We start from the raw sequence: 14,695 nt of genomic DNA on the forward strand, positions 1-14,695 counted from the left end.
GGGTGTGGTGTAATATTCAAATGAGTTCTTGCTGAACTTCTACCAAAAAAGCCCTGGTTACAATCCTAAACATACTGAGTCCTGTTGAACTCAGTGGGACGTACTCCTGAATACATATCCTTGGGGCTTACCTGTGCATAACCTTTGTTAAGTAATTCTTTCTCAGCTCTCATGATAGAGGTTTACAAGACTATGCATGGGACAGAGAAGGTAGAGGAAGAAGTACCGTACTTTTCTCCCTTTCTCACAATACAAGAACTCCTGGGCATTCCATGAAATTGCTGAGCAGTCAGGTTAAAATGGATAAAAGGAAGTCCTTCTTCAGCCAAAGGGTGATTAACATGTGGAACTCACTGCCACAGGAGTTGGTGGTGGCTACAAGCATAACCAGCTTCAAGGGGGGATTGGATAAAAATATGGAGCGGAGGTCCATCAGTAGCTATTAGCCACAGTGTATATATATTTTGGCCACTGTGTGACACAGAGTGTTGGACTGGATGGGCCATTGGCCTGATCCAACATGGCTTCTCTTATGTCCTTATAGGATAGGGAAGTGGAGAACTATGTGTATTGAGCTCTTTAGAGGTAAGGGGATAAAGATCCAGATAATCATTTTTACACATCACCAAATCAGTCCAAAATAGCCTACTCCATACCAACTCAAGGGTCCAGTCCAACAGCTAAGCATACTTAGGCCCATGCAATTCAGCAGTCTCAAGATCCTTAAAGTCTATAAGTCTGTGTTGGACTGCAAGCAGAAGCTTGTGTGATGTATATTGGTCTGAGCAACTAACTTTCCAAAACATACTAGGCTGTTTAGATTAAATACCTCTTGAAATCATTTAATTTTATATTTTGCCCTGTCTATGCTTGGTCAAGTTTCTAAAATACATGTAACAGATTACTTCTAACGTCATATCTATTATTAGAACTAATCTAGTGGTAGGTTGATTGGTTTGTAGTAAGAAGAGAATATTTATTTATTTATTTACTTATAAATTCAGTTTGGACGTTTTCGCACTGACCTTAATCAGCAGCGATGCCCCTCTTCACCGCGCAGGATCGGCGCGGATTTCGCACTAATTGCCGCGGAGCACCCGGAAGAGCCGGAAAGTCCCGCGGCTTTTGCGGCGCAAACGGAAACCGCCAAAACCCAGTTTCCATTTGCGCCGCAAAAGCCGCGGGACTTTCCGGCTCTTCCGGGTGCTCCGCGGCAATTAGTGCAAAATCTGCGCCGATCCTGCGCGGTGAAGAGGGGCGTCGCTGCTGATTAAGGTCAGTGCGAAAATGCCCTTTGTGAATTGCCCTATCCTGGGAGGTGTCAAACTCTGCCAAATGAAAGCCATTCTTCAAATCCAGAAGAAACTCTCAAGATGAAGTTTTGCTTTGGCTGTAGGTAACTTGCTCACCTCTATCCTTCGGAAAGGGATACTGCTGATCTACTATAGATTTAAGCATTAAAACTGTTAACAAGCAAACTATGAGAGAATGTGGCAACCAAGCACCAAGGAATGCAGCTGCTTGTGCTGTGTTACTCTGCAAAAGTTAGTACAGGGATCCATGCAGTGAGTTAACACATTGATTCTATCATGACCCCCTCCAGCCTACTCAGTCATTCTGACTCAGGATCCCCAAGGAAGGAGCCAAGGTCAGTGACTCAGGAGGACCAGAGCGAGCAGAAAGGACCGGGCACTGCAGTGCCACCTGCATATGATGCCTCCTCAGCAGCTGAGGCTGCCTTCCTCTGCCCTGCTCTCCAACAGCCCCATCTGCTGTGCAGGTCTCAAGTTTGGCCCTGTAGTCTCCCTGCCCTAGGACCCTCTTCTAGTCCATGTAAAAGCTGGTGGTGGAGGGCTCAGGCTGCAGTGGCACTAGGATTGCCAGGTCCAACTCAGGAAATATCTGGGGATTTTTTTGGGGGGGGGGGGGTGTGTGAAGCTAGGAGCAAGGTTGTGACAAGCATGATTGTACTCTGAAGCGAGTGATGGCCATCACATTTAAAAGGAGCATGTTCCTTTTAAATGCCTTTAAATGGAGGATGAGGGCATCTTCTTTGGGAACTCATAGAATTGGACCCCCTGGTTCAATCTTTTTGAAGAGAAAATGTGGTGCTTCTGCCTCAAAAAACAGACCCCCCCCCCAAAGCCCCAGATACCCGTGAATCAATTCTCCATTATGTCATATGGGGGCCAGTCTCCATAAGGTATAATGGAGTGTCCAGCAGACATTTCCCTCCCTGTGCTTTATAATAACCCTGAAGCAGGGGGAGGGCCTCCAAACCAGGGGATCCCCTGCCCCCAACTGGGCATTGAAAACCCTAAGTGGCACAAAAGAGAGGAAGTGCCAAGCTGGTTGAATGCAACACCAGGGCAGAACAGGGCACTCAAGAGAAGTCTTTGTAGGATTCTGGCCAGTCTGCAGAGCTACTTCAGGAACACTGGCATCTGTTGGCAATACAGCTGGGCTCAACTACATCCTAGCCTACATCCTAGCCTACTTAAGCTGAGACCTGGGAAGACAGATTTGCTGGATCCATTGGTTTGTGAGGTGACAGCCCTTACCTGCTGGCTCTTGCTCAGTTACCATCTACAGAGTAAATTTTGGCTCTTGGGAAGACCAGTGAGGGCAAAAGCAGGTTCTGCAGCCTGAGGCCAGAGCAGGTTCTGCAGTAATTTTTCTGACTGCTCTTTTGAAAGTGACTGTACAATTGCTTGGAACCAGTAGATGGAGATACTTGGATGCAGGCCAAATTGTTACTTGCTTTAACACAGGTTGGATAATACATTTTCAATGCACCTTAGCAATTGTTTGCAAGTGGATTCTCCTGTTTCACATAGGAAAATGAAGTTGCAAATGGTTGTGAAAGTGCATTATCTGATATGTGTAAAAGCATCCTTTTTTCAGCCACTCTCCTACTGCTTGCTATATATGTGAAAAACAGTGTTGGATGTCCTTGTCCTTTTAGTTCACTGATAGCCATACAAGAAATGGGTTTATAATTTAGTTTCAGCCTTCTTGTGTTTTACTGTGCACCTACAATCTGGGGTTCCCCCCACGTTCCACAAGGGTTCTAATACAAGTTATGGAAGGTTTCCCCTCTGAAGGAAGAGTGTATTTTGTACATGTAAGAGTGTCTTTGGATTCAACCTAATGCTTTCCTGGAGGAACATAAATATTTTCTCATATTTATAACTTCAGACGGTTGGCCTTAATAAATTGTTACGTCTCTAATCGTCTGCCTTTTCTGGCAGGTGGTTGGAGAAGATTGCAGGTAGATGTGGGTCTTTCTCAAGATGAAGTATTTTAACTGGAGAATCCTGTGACTGAAGCTGAAACTTTCTGCATCCAAGTCATACTCTCTGTCGCTGAACTGAAGCCCCTCCTACAGCAATGCAAAATCCCAGTGGAGAAACTCAAAGGTGCCACTGGTTTACATGACATTTTATAAGTTGTGTTGTAGTATGAAATCCCTGTTTGACCAAGCAATGTAAAATGGCCCACAAGGAGAAAGCATCATCTAGAATAATCCTGTTTCGCTCAGTTAAAAAAATATTGAACAAAAGAACATCCAAAATAAAATAGTAAATTAAGAGGAAGAAAGATTGATTTGGATCCAGTGAAGGATTCCTGTTGGTTGGAAGGGGTTTCTATCGACAGAGCATGACATTCTTGCTTCCCCTTGCTACAACCTCAGATATCCTCAAAATATTTTTCCTGGGATACAGGAATCCCCAATAATAGCATGAAGGGGGAGTTGGTGGTTTGCAATGAGAGGGATGAACTGTTTCAAAATTAGCCCCCTACTTCCACCCAGAGAAATAATTTATGGTAATTTCCAAGGAAAATAAATAAGCCTGCATATTTATGTTGCAGCTTTACAGGAAAATAAAGCCACAAGGAATTGTTAAGGTAAAAAAGGAATAAATATAAGATGGGTTCCATTAACACATCTGATGAAATCTTCTAAGTGATAAAGGTAAAAACACAGGTATCTTGAACACCACAAGCTGGTTACTAGAGTACATCAGGCCTGTCAGCAAGTGGGCTGGACATATGAAATACAGCAGACCACGTTGGAAATTGCCCAAGATAAAACCAGATGGTGGAAACGCCTTGCAGGCAATTAGTCATGGAAAGTCCCAAACTTCGTTAAAATTGCTATCGCTGCAATTAGCTATTTATTCCTCTCACCATTACTCATGCTAAAAGTCCCAAATTTTATAATGCTATCGCTGCAAATCACTGTTTTCTCGCTTAGCAAGTATTAATGATACCGGGGAAACAGAATGTCCAAATAAGGGTAGGATGAGATCAGAGCGTCAGTCACAAGGTAGATTGTACGCCCTCCGTCAACAGCCAGGATTGGCTAGAGGGTGAGATACTATGGGAGGGGAGCTATGCGTCGGGAAGCCTTAAAAATGAGCTGTATTGCATACAGACCTCAGAGAGATCACACCTGCTTTGCAAACCACGTAAATAAACCCTACTTGTTGCTGCTGAAAATTCATTGTTTGGAAGTTTTCTTTGTAGGTACGAAAACTGCCCATAACATAAGTATTTGGAAAACAATACAACCTGGCGTAGATATTCCAAACCAGGAGGCAAACTGGCAGTGGGTTGGGCTTGTTTACAGATGGTGGTTGTCTCTGAAGGTTTAAGTTGCTCTGGAGGATCTGGAGAACCAGGCAGAGGATCCTCTAGGGGTTTATGAATGTGGCCAGGAATATCTGCATGAAATAAATAAACATTAAGAATGGGGGGGGGGGTTGCTTTTGTCAGTTAAAATTGATCAGCATAGCTGATTTGTTTGTTACAACCAATTGTTGATATTGAAAATGACCACTGTGCTTATCTTGTTTCCTTTGAGTTCTGTGTAGAAATGTCATAGGCTACTGGTAGCATCCAGCAGTATTTATTTAAAAACCATTTTGTGCCACCTTTCCACTCAAATGGAGTCCCCAAGACAGTGAACATTAAAACATTTTGACATTAAATCAGCATTAAAAATAAAGTATACATAAAATATTTAACTCAGTACTGCATCTGAGACTGCTGACTTCACAAGATACAGTTTTACCCTTAACGTTGTTTGACTTTCACTGAAACTTTAGCCAATGTTGTAATGCTTAGACTTATATTTTGTTTGGCACAGATTTCCTTTTTACTTCACACAAGATAATCATACAGTCTTGAGATTGTACTCAGAGTTGTCCCTTTGGTTAAGACTGAGGTCTTCCCGCTAGAGCCCTTTTCTCTGGTAAGACTGTTATTTTCTCCCCTTTAAGATAAATAAGATGCTTCAAAGAGCCGCAGTAGATCTAGATGAGGACGATGGTGTCTACATCCGCTATCGCACCGATGGCAGCCTGTTCAACCTGAGGCGACTAAAGGCACACTCCAAGACAATGGAAAAACTCATCCGAGAGCTACTGTTTGCTGATGATGCTGCACTCGTCTCCCACTCGGTATCAGCTCTGCAGCATATGACGTCCTGCTTTGCAGAGGCTGCCAAGCTATTCGGCCTAGAAGTTAGTCTGAAGAAGACAGAAGTTCTCCACCAGCCTGCACCCCAGGAAGATTATCACCCTCCCTGCATCACTGTGGGTGAATCAGTTCTGAAGACAGTCCAGCAGTTCAGCTACCTGGGGTGCATCATCTCCTCAGATGCCAAGATCGACAAGGAGATTGACAACAGGCTGGCAAAGGCAAACCGTGCATTTGGCCGACTGCACAAAAGAGTGTGGAGCAACAAGCATCTGAAAAAAGGCACAAAGATCAATGTTTACAAAGCGGTTGTGATGACAACCCTCATCTATGGCTCCGAATCGTGGGTTTTATACCGTCATCATCTGCGACTCCTTGAGCGCTTTCATCAGCGCTGCCTTCGCACCATCCTCAACATCCACTGGAGTGACTTTGTGACCAACACTGAAGTCCTCAAGCAGGCAGAGGTTACCAGCATCGAGGCACTGCTGTTGAAGACGCAGCTGCGCTGGGCAGGGCATATTTCTAGGATGGAAAACCACCGCCTTCCCAAGATTGCCCTGTATGGCGAACTCTCCACCGGCCATCGAAATAGAGGGGCACCAAAGAAGAGGTACAAGGACTCCTTGAAGAAATCCCTTAGCACCTGTCACATCAACCATCACCAGTGGTCTGACCTAGCCTCAGATCGCAAAGCATGGAGGCACACCATCCACCAGGCTGTCTCTTCCTTTGAGAACGCACGCATAGCTGGTCTTGAGGACAAAAGGAGATTGAGGAAGAATCGCACTGCTACAGGACCAACCCTAAATCAGACTTTTCCCTGCAGCCGCTGTGGCCGGACCTGCCTGTCCCACATTGGTCTTGTCAGCCACCAGCGAGCCTGCAGCAAACGTGGACTATTGCACCCTTCTTAAATCTTCGTTCGCGAAGCCAAGCCGAGAGAGAGAAGATAAATAACCTGGAACTTTGGCATTGGAGGGTCTTTCAGTGCCACTGCACATCCTTTGCCAAATCCTGATCTTCCAGACTGACAGTCTTCTCCCCCTGGACAGTAAGCTTAATACTGGAGAACTAAAATTCCCTCTCAAGATGTGATTCTTTGTTTTCCACACACAGAGAATGTTTGTACTTTGGGAACAATCTCCCATTAGTCTTTCATATATCCCAAGCAATGTTCCCGCTAGCTGCAGTCTTGTGAGCAAAAATTCTACTTTGTGAGCTACTGGCATTAAAGTTGTGAGCTACTGCATAAATTAGTATGCTCTGGGGTCATACTTCCTGAGCTAAGACAAAAATGTGTGAGCTGAAGACTAAAAAACTGTGAGCTAGCTCACACTAACTTGGCTTAAAGGGAACATTGATCCCAAGCCATGCCACACTAACTCCAACACAGACTCTGCTTTATTAAGCTTTTCTCACATGAGAGAGTGTCTCAAGCAACCACTCTCTTCTCGATCCAATCTCCAGCTCCTCTTCTCACCAACTGCTCCACCAACTGTCTAACTCCCTTTCTTGTCAGTTAACTGCAATTCCCCAACCAGAGTAAGGGAATATTAGCTGTTACTCATTTGCATGGCCTTTAAGCATGGTCCATCACAGCAGGCAAGATGGACAAGGGTAGAATAGAAAGAGACAAACCCTGTTTTACTTTAGAGCCAGGACCTGCCAGACGCTGCTTTTAGGTCATAAGATACCCCAGAAAGAACAAATCACTTGTGATTACATTAGGGTTTAACAAGATGTGATTGTAGTTGCACAAGAATGCCAAAATTGAGCAAAGATAGGCTTACCATCTCTCTCTTTTGAAGATGGGAGATCCTTGACCATTTCCTTAAGATGTCATTCCACTGGGTGGAAAATTGGCATCTACAGGTCTGTGCAGATCCCCATCAATCAGCAAGATCCAAAGACTACATACCTAGCCATGTAGTTGTTGTTGCTGCCTAATAGCATATAAACTCTAGTACCTGTTCTTGGAATACCTTCCCACAGACAGGCTGCTGACTGCCTTCAGAATTGCCTTCAGAATTATCCCTGACTATGCACTAATGAGATGATAGTGGGCAGTGCAGGTCTGAAGCCTGGGATGGAGTGAAAGTGGGTGCAGAGAGGGAATTTTTGGAGTTCTATAAAGCTTCACATCTTCTCACCATACAATGGTCCCTTGACTGTAAATCGGCTACAGCCCCCACCCCGTCCTATAGCAGATTCAACATCTGTTGGAAATTCACTGACAAACAGTATGGACTGGCTTATGAAGGGGCAGGACACTTCTATAGGTACAGCAGTATGAAACTACATGTGCACAGAATAATGTTGATAGCTTTTGGGGAGGATTCATTTTTATTTAAACTTTGAAGGCCAAGGCTAACAATCTGTAATCAATTTTCAATCTAAACATAGAGCTCATCCTTCATTACCAGGATAAGACTTAGCTTTATTGCAGTGGTGTCCCTAAGTACATCCATTTTCTTTCTTTCTCCTAAACGAGTCAGTAGCTGCCACCAGTGTTCCCTGTAAGCTGAGTTGTGTGAGCTAGCTCATAGTTTTTTGGCCGCCAGCTCAGTCATTTTTGTCTTAGCTCAGGAAGGATGACCCCAGAGCAAACTAATCTATGCAGTAGTCAAATCGCTCACTCACAGTTTTAAGGCCAGTAGTTCACAAAGTAGAACTTTTGCTCACAAGACTCCACAGCTTACAGCGAATGTTAGCTGCCACTGACTCATATGGAGGGGGAAATACAGTCTTCATTTATTTATTTGAAGCTTCTTTCTGCTGCTTTGCTACACAATCAGGGTCCACAAGACAGCAAACATAAAAACATTTAAACAGTAGAACATTTAAACAAACTACAGTTAAAATAAATTAAGAACACTAGAAGGAATGCAAAACCTTTTATGGTATGTAATATGAGTATGTAATATATTACACTTGGGGATATATACTGCATTTTCTACAATATATGGCTTCCCTCCCTTCTACATTGGATGTTCATAGTGAAGGGTAGTTCTCTAGAATAGAATCTTATAGTGAGCGAATAAACAGGACTTCCCTCTTTCCTCTAATCATGTGAGAAACTGAGTTCTCAGGTGTTTCTTTCTGCATCCCATTTTGCTCTCTATTAAAAGCAGGGCTTTTTTTGAGCAGGAATGCATAGGAACACAGTTCCTGCTGGCTTGGTGTCAGGGTGTGTGGCATAATATGCAAATGAGTTCCTGCTGGGCTTTTTCTTTAAAAAAAAGCCCAGTGCAAAACAATAGTGACATCAGGGTGTGTGGCCTAATATGCAAGTGAGTTCCTGATAAAAAGGATGCAAGCCTATTGCTCTGCCTTGTGTGGCATCGTACCCTATCTAGCAATGGTCTCTACACTCTCAAGCCCTGTTGCTTCCCTGCCTGTCCTCTCTCTCAAGTCATAGGAAATCCAAGTCACTTCAGCTCTCTCTTCCTCCCTCTGGTGGTAAGTCCTACCAGACACTTTCTCAGGATGTCAGTGACCTCTGAAAAGGTCAGATACCCCATTTTGGAAAAACCCAGCAAGAGTCTCTCTTTTTGGCCCTGTGAATGTCACTGTAAAGTGCTCGGTTCAGCTCTTGCAGTCTTGAAAAGAAAGCATTATTTGAATGTGAGCGTGGCTGTTTCATCATGTAATCACATTTTGATCTTAATTTATCATTTCAGCCACAGCTTTCCTTCAAAGCCTAGGACCACAGGAAGGAGAAGGAATCCCTTTGAATTTCTATCTAACTTTTAAAAAATGTATAACTGGATCATAAATATTTCATATGTTCTTCCTGCATCGCTTTACTTCACAGAGTCCTGTTGTTGCTGAAACTCATCTTACACGAAATGCCGTGAAGTTTTACAGACCAAGTGTCAGTGTAATTTTTGAGTGAGAGAGTGAGAAAGTGAGGGGAGTGAAAGAAAGAAAAGTGACACCTGCCCTGTAAGTCAGACTTTAAAAACTGAGCATCACGTGTACTAAATATTCATGGAAAGCATTCTGAAGAGTGTGGGCATGATCTTTTGCATCTGTTACAGCAGCACTCAGGATACTATTTCAGTAATTTTTCCTACACTTAAAATACAGTACATTATAAATATAGCGCATGATGCAGTTTTTATTTGATCCACTGGCTGCTGATTAGACGTGTGTTCATCAGTTGTTTCATAAACAATTACACCTTTCTACGATCATTGATGTTCAATGGATTTAAAAGGGGATAGCTCTGTTTAGGATTACAGCAGATGGTTCGTGCTTCTTTGCTGTTAGAAAGCTACTGGTTCCTGATGATTTACCACCACTGAAACATTACACCACACTACCTGGTATCATTTAAATGGCATGTTTAATTTTGTAAGGTATGTCATCAGGTTTTTGTCTTCACACATCAATGCGAAGTTGGTCCTTCTATAGATGAAGGAACTGACTTTTTGCTATCTTACGAAGAACTGCATCAGTTTACAAAACTTAAGTGGATCACAGGGTTGATATGAAACAAAGAGAGTCATTAAAAAATTATGCAGTCCTGAAGAATATGAAAGGTGCATTATGTTTATAATTTTTCTTCAGGGAGAATCAAGTTTGGGTGAGAATCTCTCATTATACCCAAAAAGCCCATACACCAAATTTTAACACCTGTGCTATTTAAAGCATTGCCCTAGAAAGTGTAAGTGAGGAATTTGTCTTCATTTTGAAAGTGTAACATTTAATCTTTTTGTTAAGTGGAAGAAAGAGGCTTGAGAGGATTTCTAGTTGCCTGCAGTTTTCACCTTTAATGAAAAGTTAACTGCCTCTAGCGAAGGCAAAAGAACCTCGACAAGCACTTTCTGTTCAGCCTGATTGCATTCAGTTTTCCTAGTTAGCAGGAATTTTGTCAACCATGATTAGTACTTCTGGGTGCAACATTTCTCAAGCGAAGCCTCCTTGAAGGACACAAACCTTTTAATGGGAGCCTGACCTTTCCATGTTTTGTATTACCAAATAAATAGTATGCATAGGCAAACATAAGGCAGGCTTAGATAAAACCAGCATCACATGATCAAGAGGCAAGGTAAGGTTAAGTTTATGTTTATATTAGTTGACATTCTCTTACAGATTTCTGGCTCCGGTGTGCAACGCAGAGACAGAGCAGAATTACTGTGCCTTGAAACTGTTACTTTCCTGCTTAATTAAATTGCTGAGTGCTATACTGTAAGGGTCTGGGTTTCTTTTCTTGTCTTTTTTTGTCTTGGTAAACATGTCTTTATAGGTTATATATAATTGCTTACCTTGAGAGGCCATGAAGCTGCCTGAGTCACTTCTTCAAAGGAAGCCAGGTTAAAAGAAAAGGCTTTTCTTATTGCAGCAAGGAAAAAAAGAAGAAGCACAGCATGCACAAAACTTCAGAAGGTGTCTGTCTGCTTCATGTCAGGTTACAAAAGAATTGCAAAGAAACACGGCTCCTTTCTCATATTCCAGAATGATGCATTGTATGGACAACAGGGGGAGCTGATGCTTGTAAGCAAGAAAAACAATAGATATAGATTACTTACTTCCGGTGCATTTTGCATCAGGATAAACAAGGAAAATAAACAGCACTTATGCTTATTCAGAAATTAAATGTGCTAAATCCATATTTGTTTTTAGCACATGGATTCAGTCTACGTTTGCTAATTGCTTTAGCTTTTAATAGACTATGCTGCAAGGAGCACCAGGTAAGGAAAAGCATTGACTTAATACCTGTCCAAAGCAGAACACAATGTTTTCTATTCAGATGGACGAAGCACTGACATGGCATTGGATTTTTGTCCTACCACCATCCTGAACTTGTCAAGGACGATGGCTCTTTTAGAGGATGAGATCCAGAAAACAATGCTATCTGTTTGGCATGCTGGAACACATTACCTGCTCTGGAGATAGAATTTAGGTATGGAGATCTTGCTTCAGAATAGAACCTCAATTGTAAAGCTAATTGTTACTCTAAGAGCACTGAGAGAGAGTAACCTTGAGTTGCCAGCTCATATTTCTAACTCAAGTGACCAAGTTGCCATGGAGATTGCATCCATGCGAATCACGCAGGCATGATTCACCACTGTTAAATGACCACAAAAAAGGCAACACAGTGAAAGGCTATCTTGCAAACTCAGCAGAATGAAAGTCCTTATTCTTATTCATAGCTATCTATATTTCTTCTAAAGTTTCTTCAGCTCCCCATAAAGGTTATTATATATTAAACTAAAATGTTTTGGCTTTGAGAATTAGGGTAAATAGTTCGTAGTTTATGATTTACACATCCATCATTTGCCTTCATAACAGGCTGGATCGCAATTATGTGATGTGGTGGTGGTGGCTTCTAGATCAAGGCTGAGTGATATCATCAAGTGAATTTTTTTTAATAACCTTTAATTTATATCCTGCCCTCTCCGCAAGCGGACTCAGGGTTTCAGTAGTCTCCATGAGATTTCAGTAGTCTCACTGTGACAAAAAATATATATACTATGTTGATCAGCATTCAGGTGGCTTAATTAGACATAGACATGGTCATGGTTTAGCAGTAGAATATCTGTCTTGCATGAAGAAGGTCCCAGGTTCAGTCACAAGAATATCTACCTAATGGATCAGGTATAAAATGAAGTGAAAGACCTCTACCTGAGACCCAGGAGAATGGTTATCAGAGAAGACAATACTGACCTTGATAGACAAATAGGTGACCAAGTTTAAGGCAGATTCATGTATGTTCTAGAGAATGGGTTTATCTATAGCTATTAAACATGATAGTTCAAGAAAGCCCCCATATTCAGAGGCAACATAGTACCATATGCTAGAGCAGAACAACATGAGTCATTATTATCCTGTCTGGTGTGGAAGCTACCAGAGTCTGGCAACTGTTAACATCAGAATGGTCAACTAGATGGACTTTGGTTTGATATAGCCCATCTATCCTTGCTGTAGTATCCTCTGAGTTAAGGTGGATAAGAGTACACTTACCTAGCAGATTAACCTTAAATCCTGTTCAATAGTCAGCATGCAGGAGCCTTCAATAATAGGTCTACTTCTTGGTAGCTTCAATCTATTTATTGCTTCCATTCCAACTGGGAGAGAACACTTACAGACGGAGAATACTAAGACAGATACTGGAAAACTGCAACCAGCACACAGACAGAGCAAGACTTAAGTGAGATCCTTCCCATACAGGCTTTGAGAGCAGAAAACAAACTAGCACTTGAAGGCTTACTTAAAAGGCATATACCCATAAATGCATCTCACACTCTGCTATTTAGGAAAAAAAAATAGGATCTCATGATTAGAAATAACGGTTTTCAATGGGATTTGAAGAGGGATAACAGTGATCAGATGATACAAAAGAATTAATCTTGTGCTATCCAATATACTGATTATTGACCTTGGGTATGGGAAACCCATGTTCAAATTCCCCTCACTGCTGCTTGTAAAGAAAATCACTGGTGGTTTGCAGCAAATAATAATTTCTTAGCTTAACCTAGCAAAGTTTTTATTAGCACAAAATGACCTATAGGAGAAAGTAAAGAGAAGTCATAACAAATAAGACTAACGGAGAACTCAAGACTTGCATTACATTTAAAATGCTGACTTTTAATATGTAGCCCTTCTTTTGAACATATAATCATTTGTATGCTGCTGTTTAGGAAAAAATTGCCTTTCTTTCCATGCTCTATAAATTAAAACAACAATGATACATTATGAAGGTTGAATCTCTTGGGATTCAAGGCATGCCTCTCTACATGGACTCTTTGAGCTCTACCACAAGCCCCCCAACAAAAATTCCCTCTGGACCACTTTTCATCCTGCCCAGATTCAATTCACATGACTAGACCAGGGCCAAGGGTCTGTAAGATGACTGAACCTTCCAGAATGTTATCCCCCCAAGCCCTCTTATGCATAGCTGCTCTTTGCTTGCTTCTGCTTGATTTGAGACACGTTGTATGTTTCATTTTAGAAGTCTCTATGCTTTGTGTCTGACTTTCCCCCTTAATACGCTTTTACTAAAGATCCATTTTATGCCCCCTGAGAGTGGCCCAGGTAGTCAACTATAAGTACAGAATGACCTATGCTACCTGTATTCACACATCTCACTAACACACTCAGTGAAATTTTATGCATCTCTGCTACACATTGTGGGGAGATGAATGTACTGTACTCATACTGGGAACACATGATTTTTCCATAGCTGAGATGCATAACTTCCTACTTCAGGCTTAATGTCTTTCTGTAAGCATAACTCAACTCCCCCTTCCTGTTGTCCAAAGTCACCAGTGATTTGATGGTGGAAGCAGGATTTGATTGTTTTAATCTGGCTAGTCTCTTAAAGTAAAAGACAGCAACTTCACCTGTTGCAGACAATAATGACACATCTGGAAACAATCAACAGTGACTTTGATAAAGGGCCTCATCTAATGGGACACTGTACATGAACTTGGACAGGCTACCTATCAGTACCTATATTAAATCTGGCCTTATTTATAATTCAGAGGACATCCAAAAGATTTTTCAGCTTTGCTGCTAGGGCTTTTCAGCTATCAAAACCATTCCGTGCTGACAAAAAAACACACTCATACCTACAGGATCTGCAGTTCAAACATGTTTTCCTAATGGAGTGATTTGCCATTGAAGTGTCAATATGATTTGTTATCTTGGGAGGCTAATACGCCTTTGATTGTTTGGAACCTTGGCTTCTGCCTTCCTTTTCAGCAAAGAAATAATATAAAACTGAAACCCAGTAGAGCTATAAGGCATAAATATTTAGCTTTTGCATATCTCTGCATTCTTTTAGCAGACAAAGATTGTCAGCAGCAGTTTTCCTTCTTTCCTATGAATCACACACATTTTCTTTCTGTATATTCATGTTGGCACCATGCTAGCCTTGATCCTGACAGAGGAACAGTAATAGAAGATGCAGCTAGATAGCCATCCTTTGTTTGAAAGGAATTGTCCACTGACAGCTTATTCAAATTTGCCTACGTGGAAAATCATGGAAGTATGTTCAGATAGCAGGGAACCATGTTACTACCAATGTTCTTTCTAAGCTGCAGAGTTCTGTGAGCAAAAATTCTACATTGTGAGCTACTAGTATTAAAGCTGTGAGCTACTGCTTAAATTACAGCCCAATCCTAACCCCCGTGGTGGCCAGCCATGGTGTAACTGCGATGCCACCAGTAGACTTCCTGAGGACTTCAGCACACTCGAGTGT

The 14,695-nt window shown here is 41.9% G+C and overlaps 1 protein-coding gene across 1 annotated transcript in view; it reads right to left on the bottom strand.

Moving 5' to 3' along the window:
* PLSCR5 (phospholipid scramblase family member 5) overlaps positions 1–11,011 on the bottom strand; it is a 30,465-nt gene extending 19,454 nt beyond the window's left edge. The window contains exons 1-2 of the mRNA XM_060240885.1: positions 10,758–11,011; positions 4,576–4,727 (exon numbers count right to left, since the gene is read on the bottom strand). Coding sequence (XP_060096868.1) covers positions 4,576–4,727; positions 10,758–10,770 — 165 coding nt within the window. The 5' untranslated portion in view covers positions 10,771–11,011. The remainder of the gene's footprint in view (positions 1–4,575; positions 4,728–10,757) is intronic.
* Between the last annotated feature and the right edge of the window lie 3,684 nt (positions 11,012–14,695).

Source organism: Heteronotia binoei, chromosome 6 (assembly GCF_032191835.1).
Source record: "Heteronotia binoei isolate CCM8104 ecotype False Entrance Well chromosome 6, APGP_CSIRO_Hbin_v1, whole genome shotgun sequence".
Taxonomy (NCBI): Eukaryota; Metazoa; Chordata; class Lepidosauria; order Squamata; family Gekkonidae; genus Heteronotia; species Heteronotia binoei.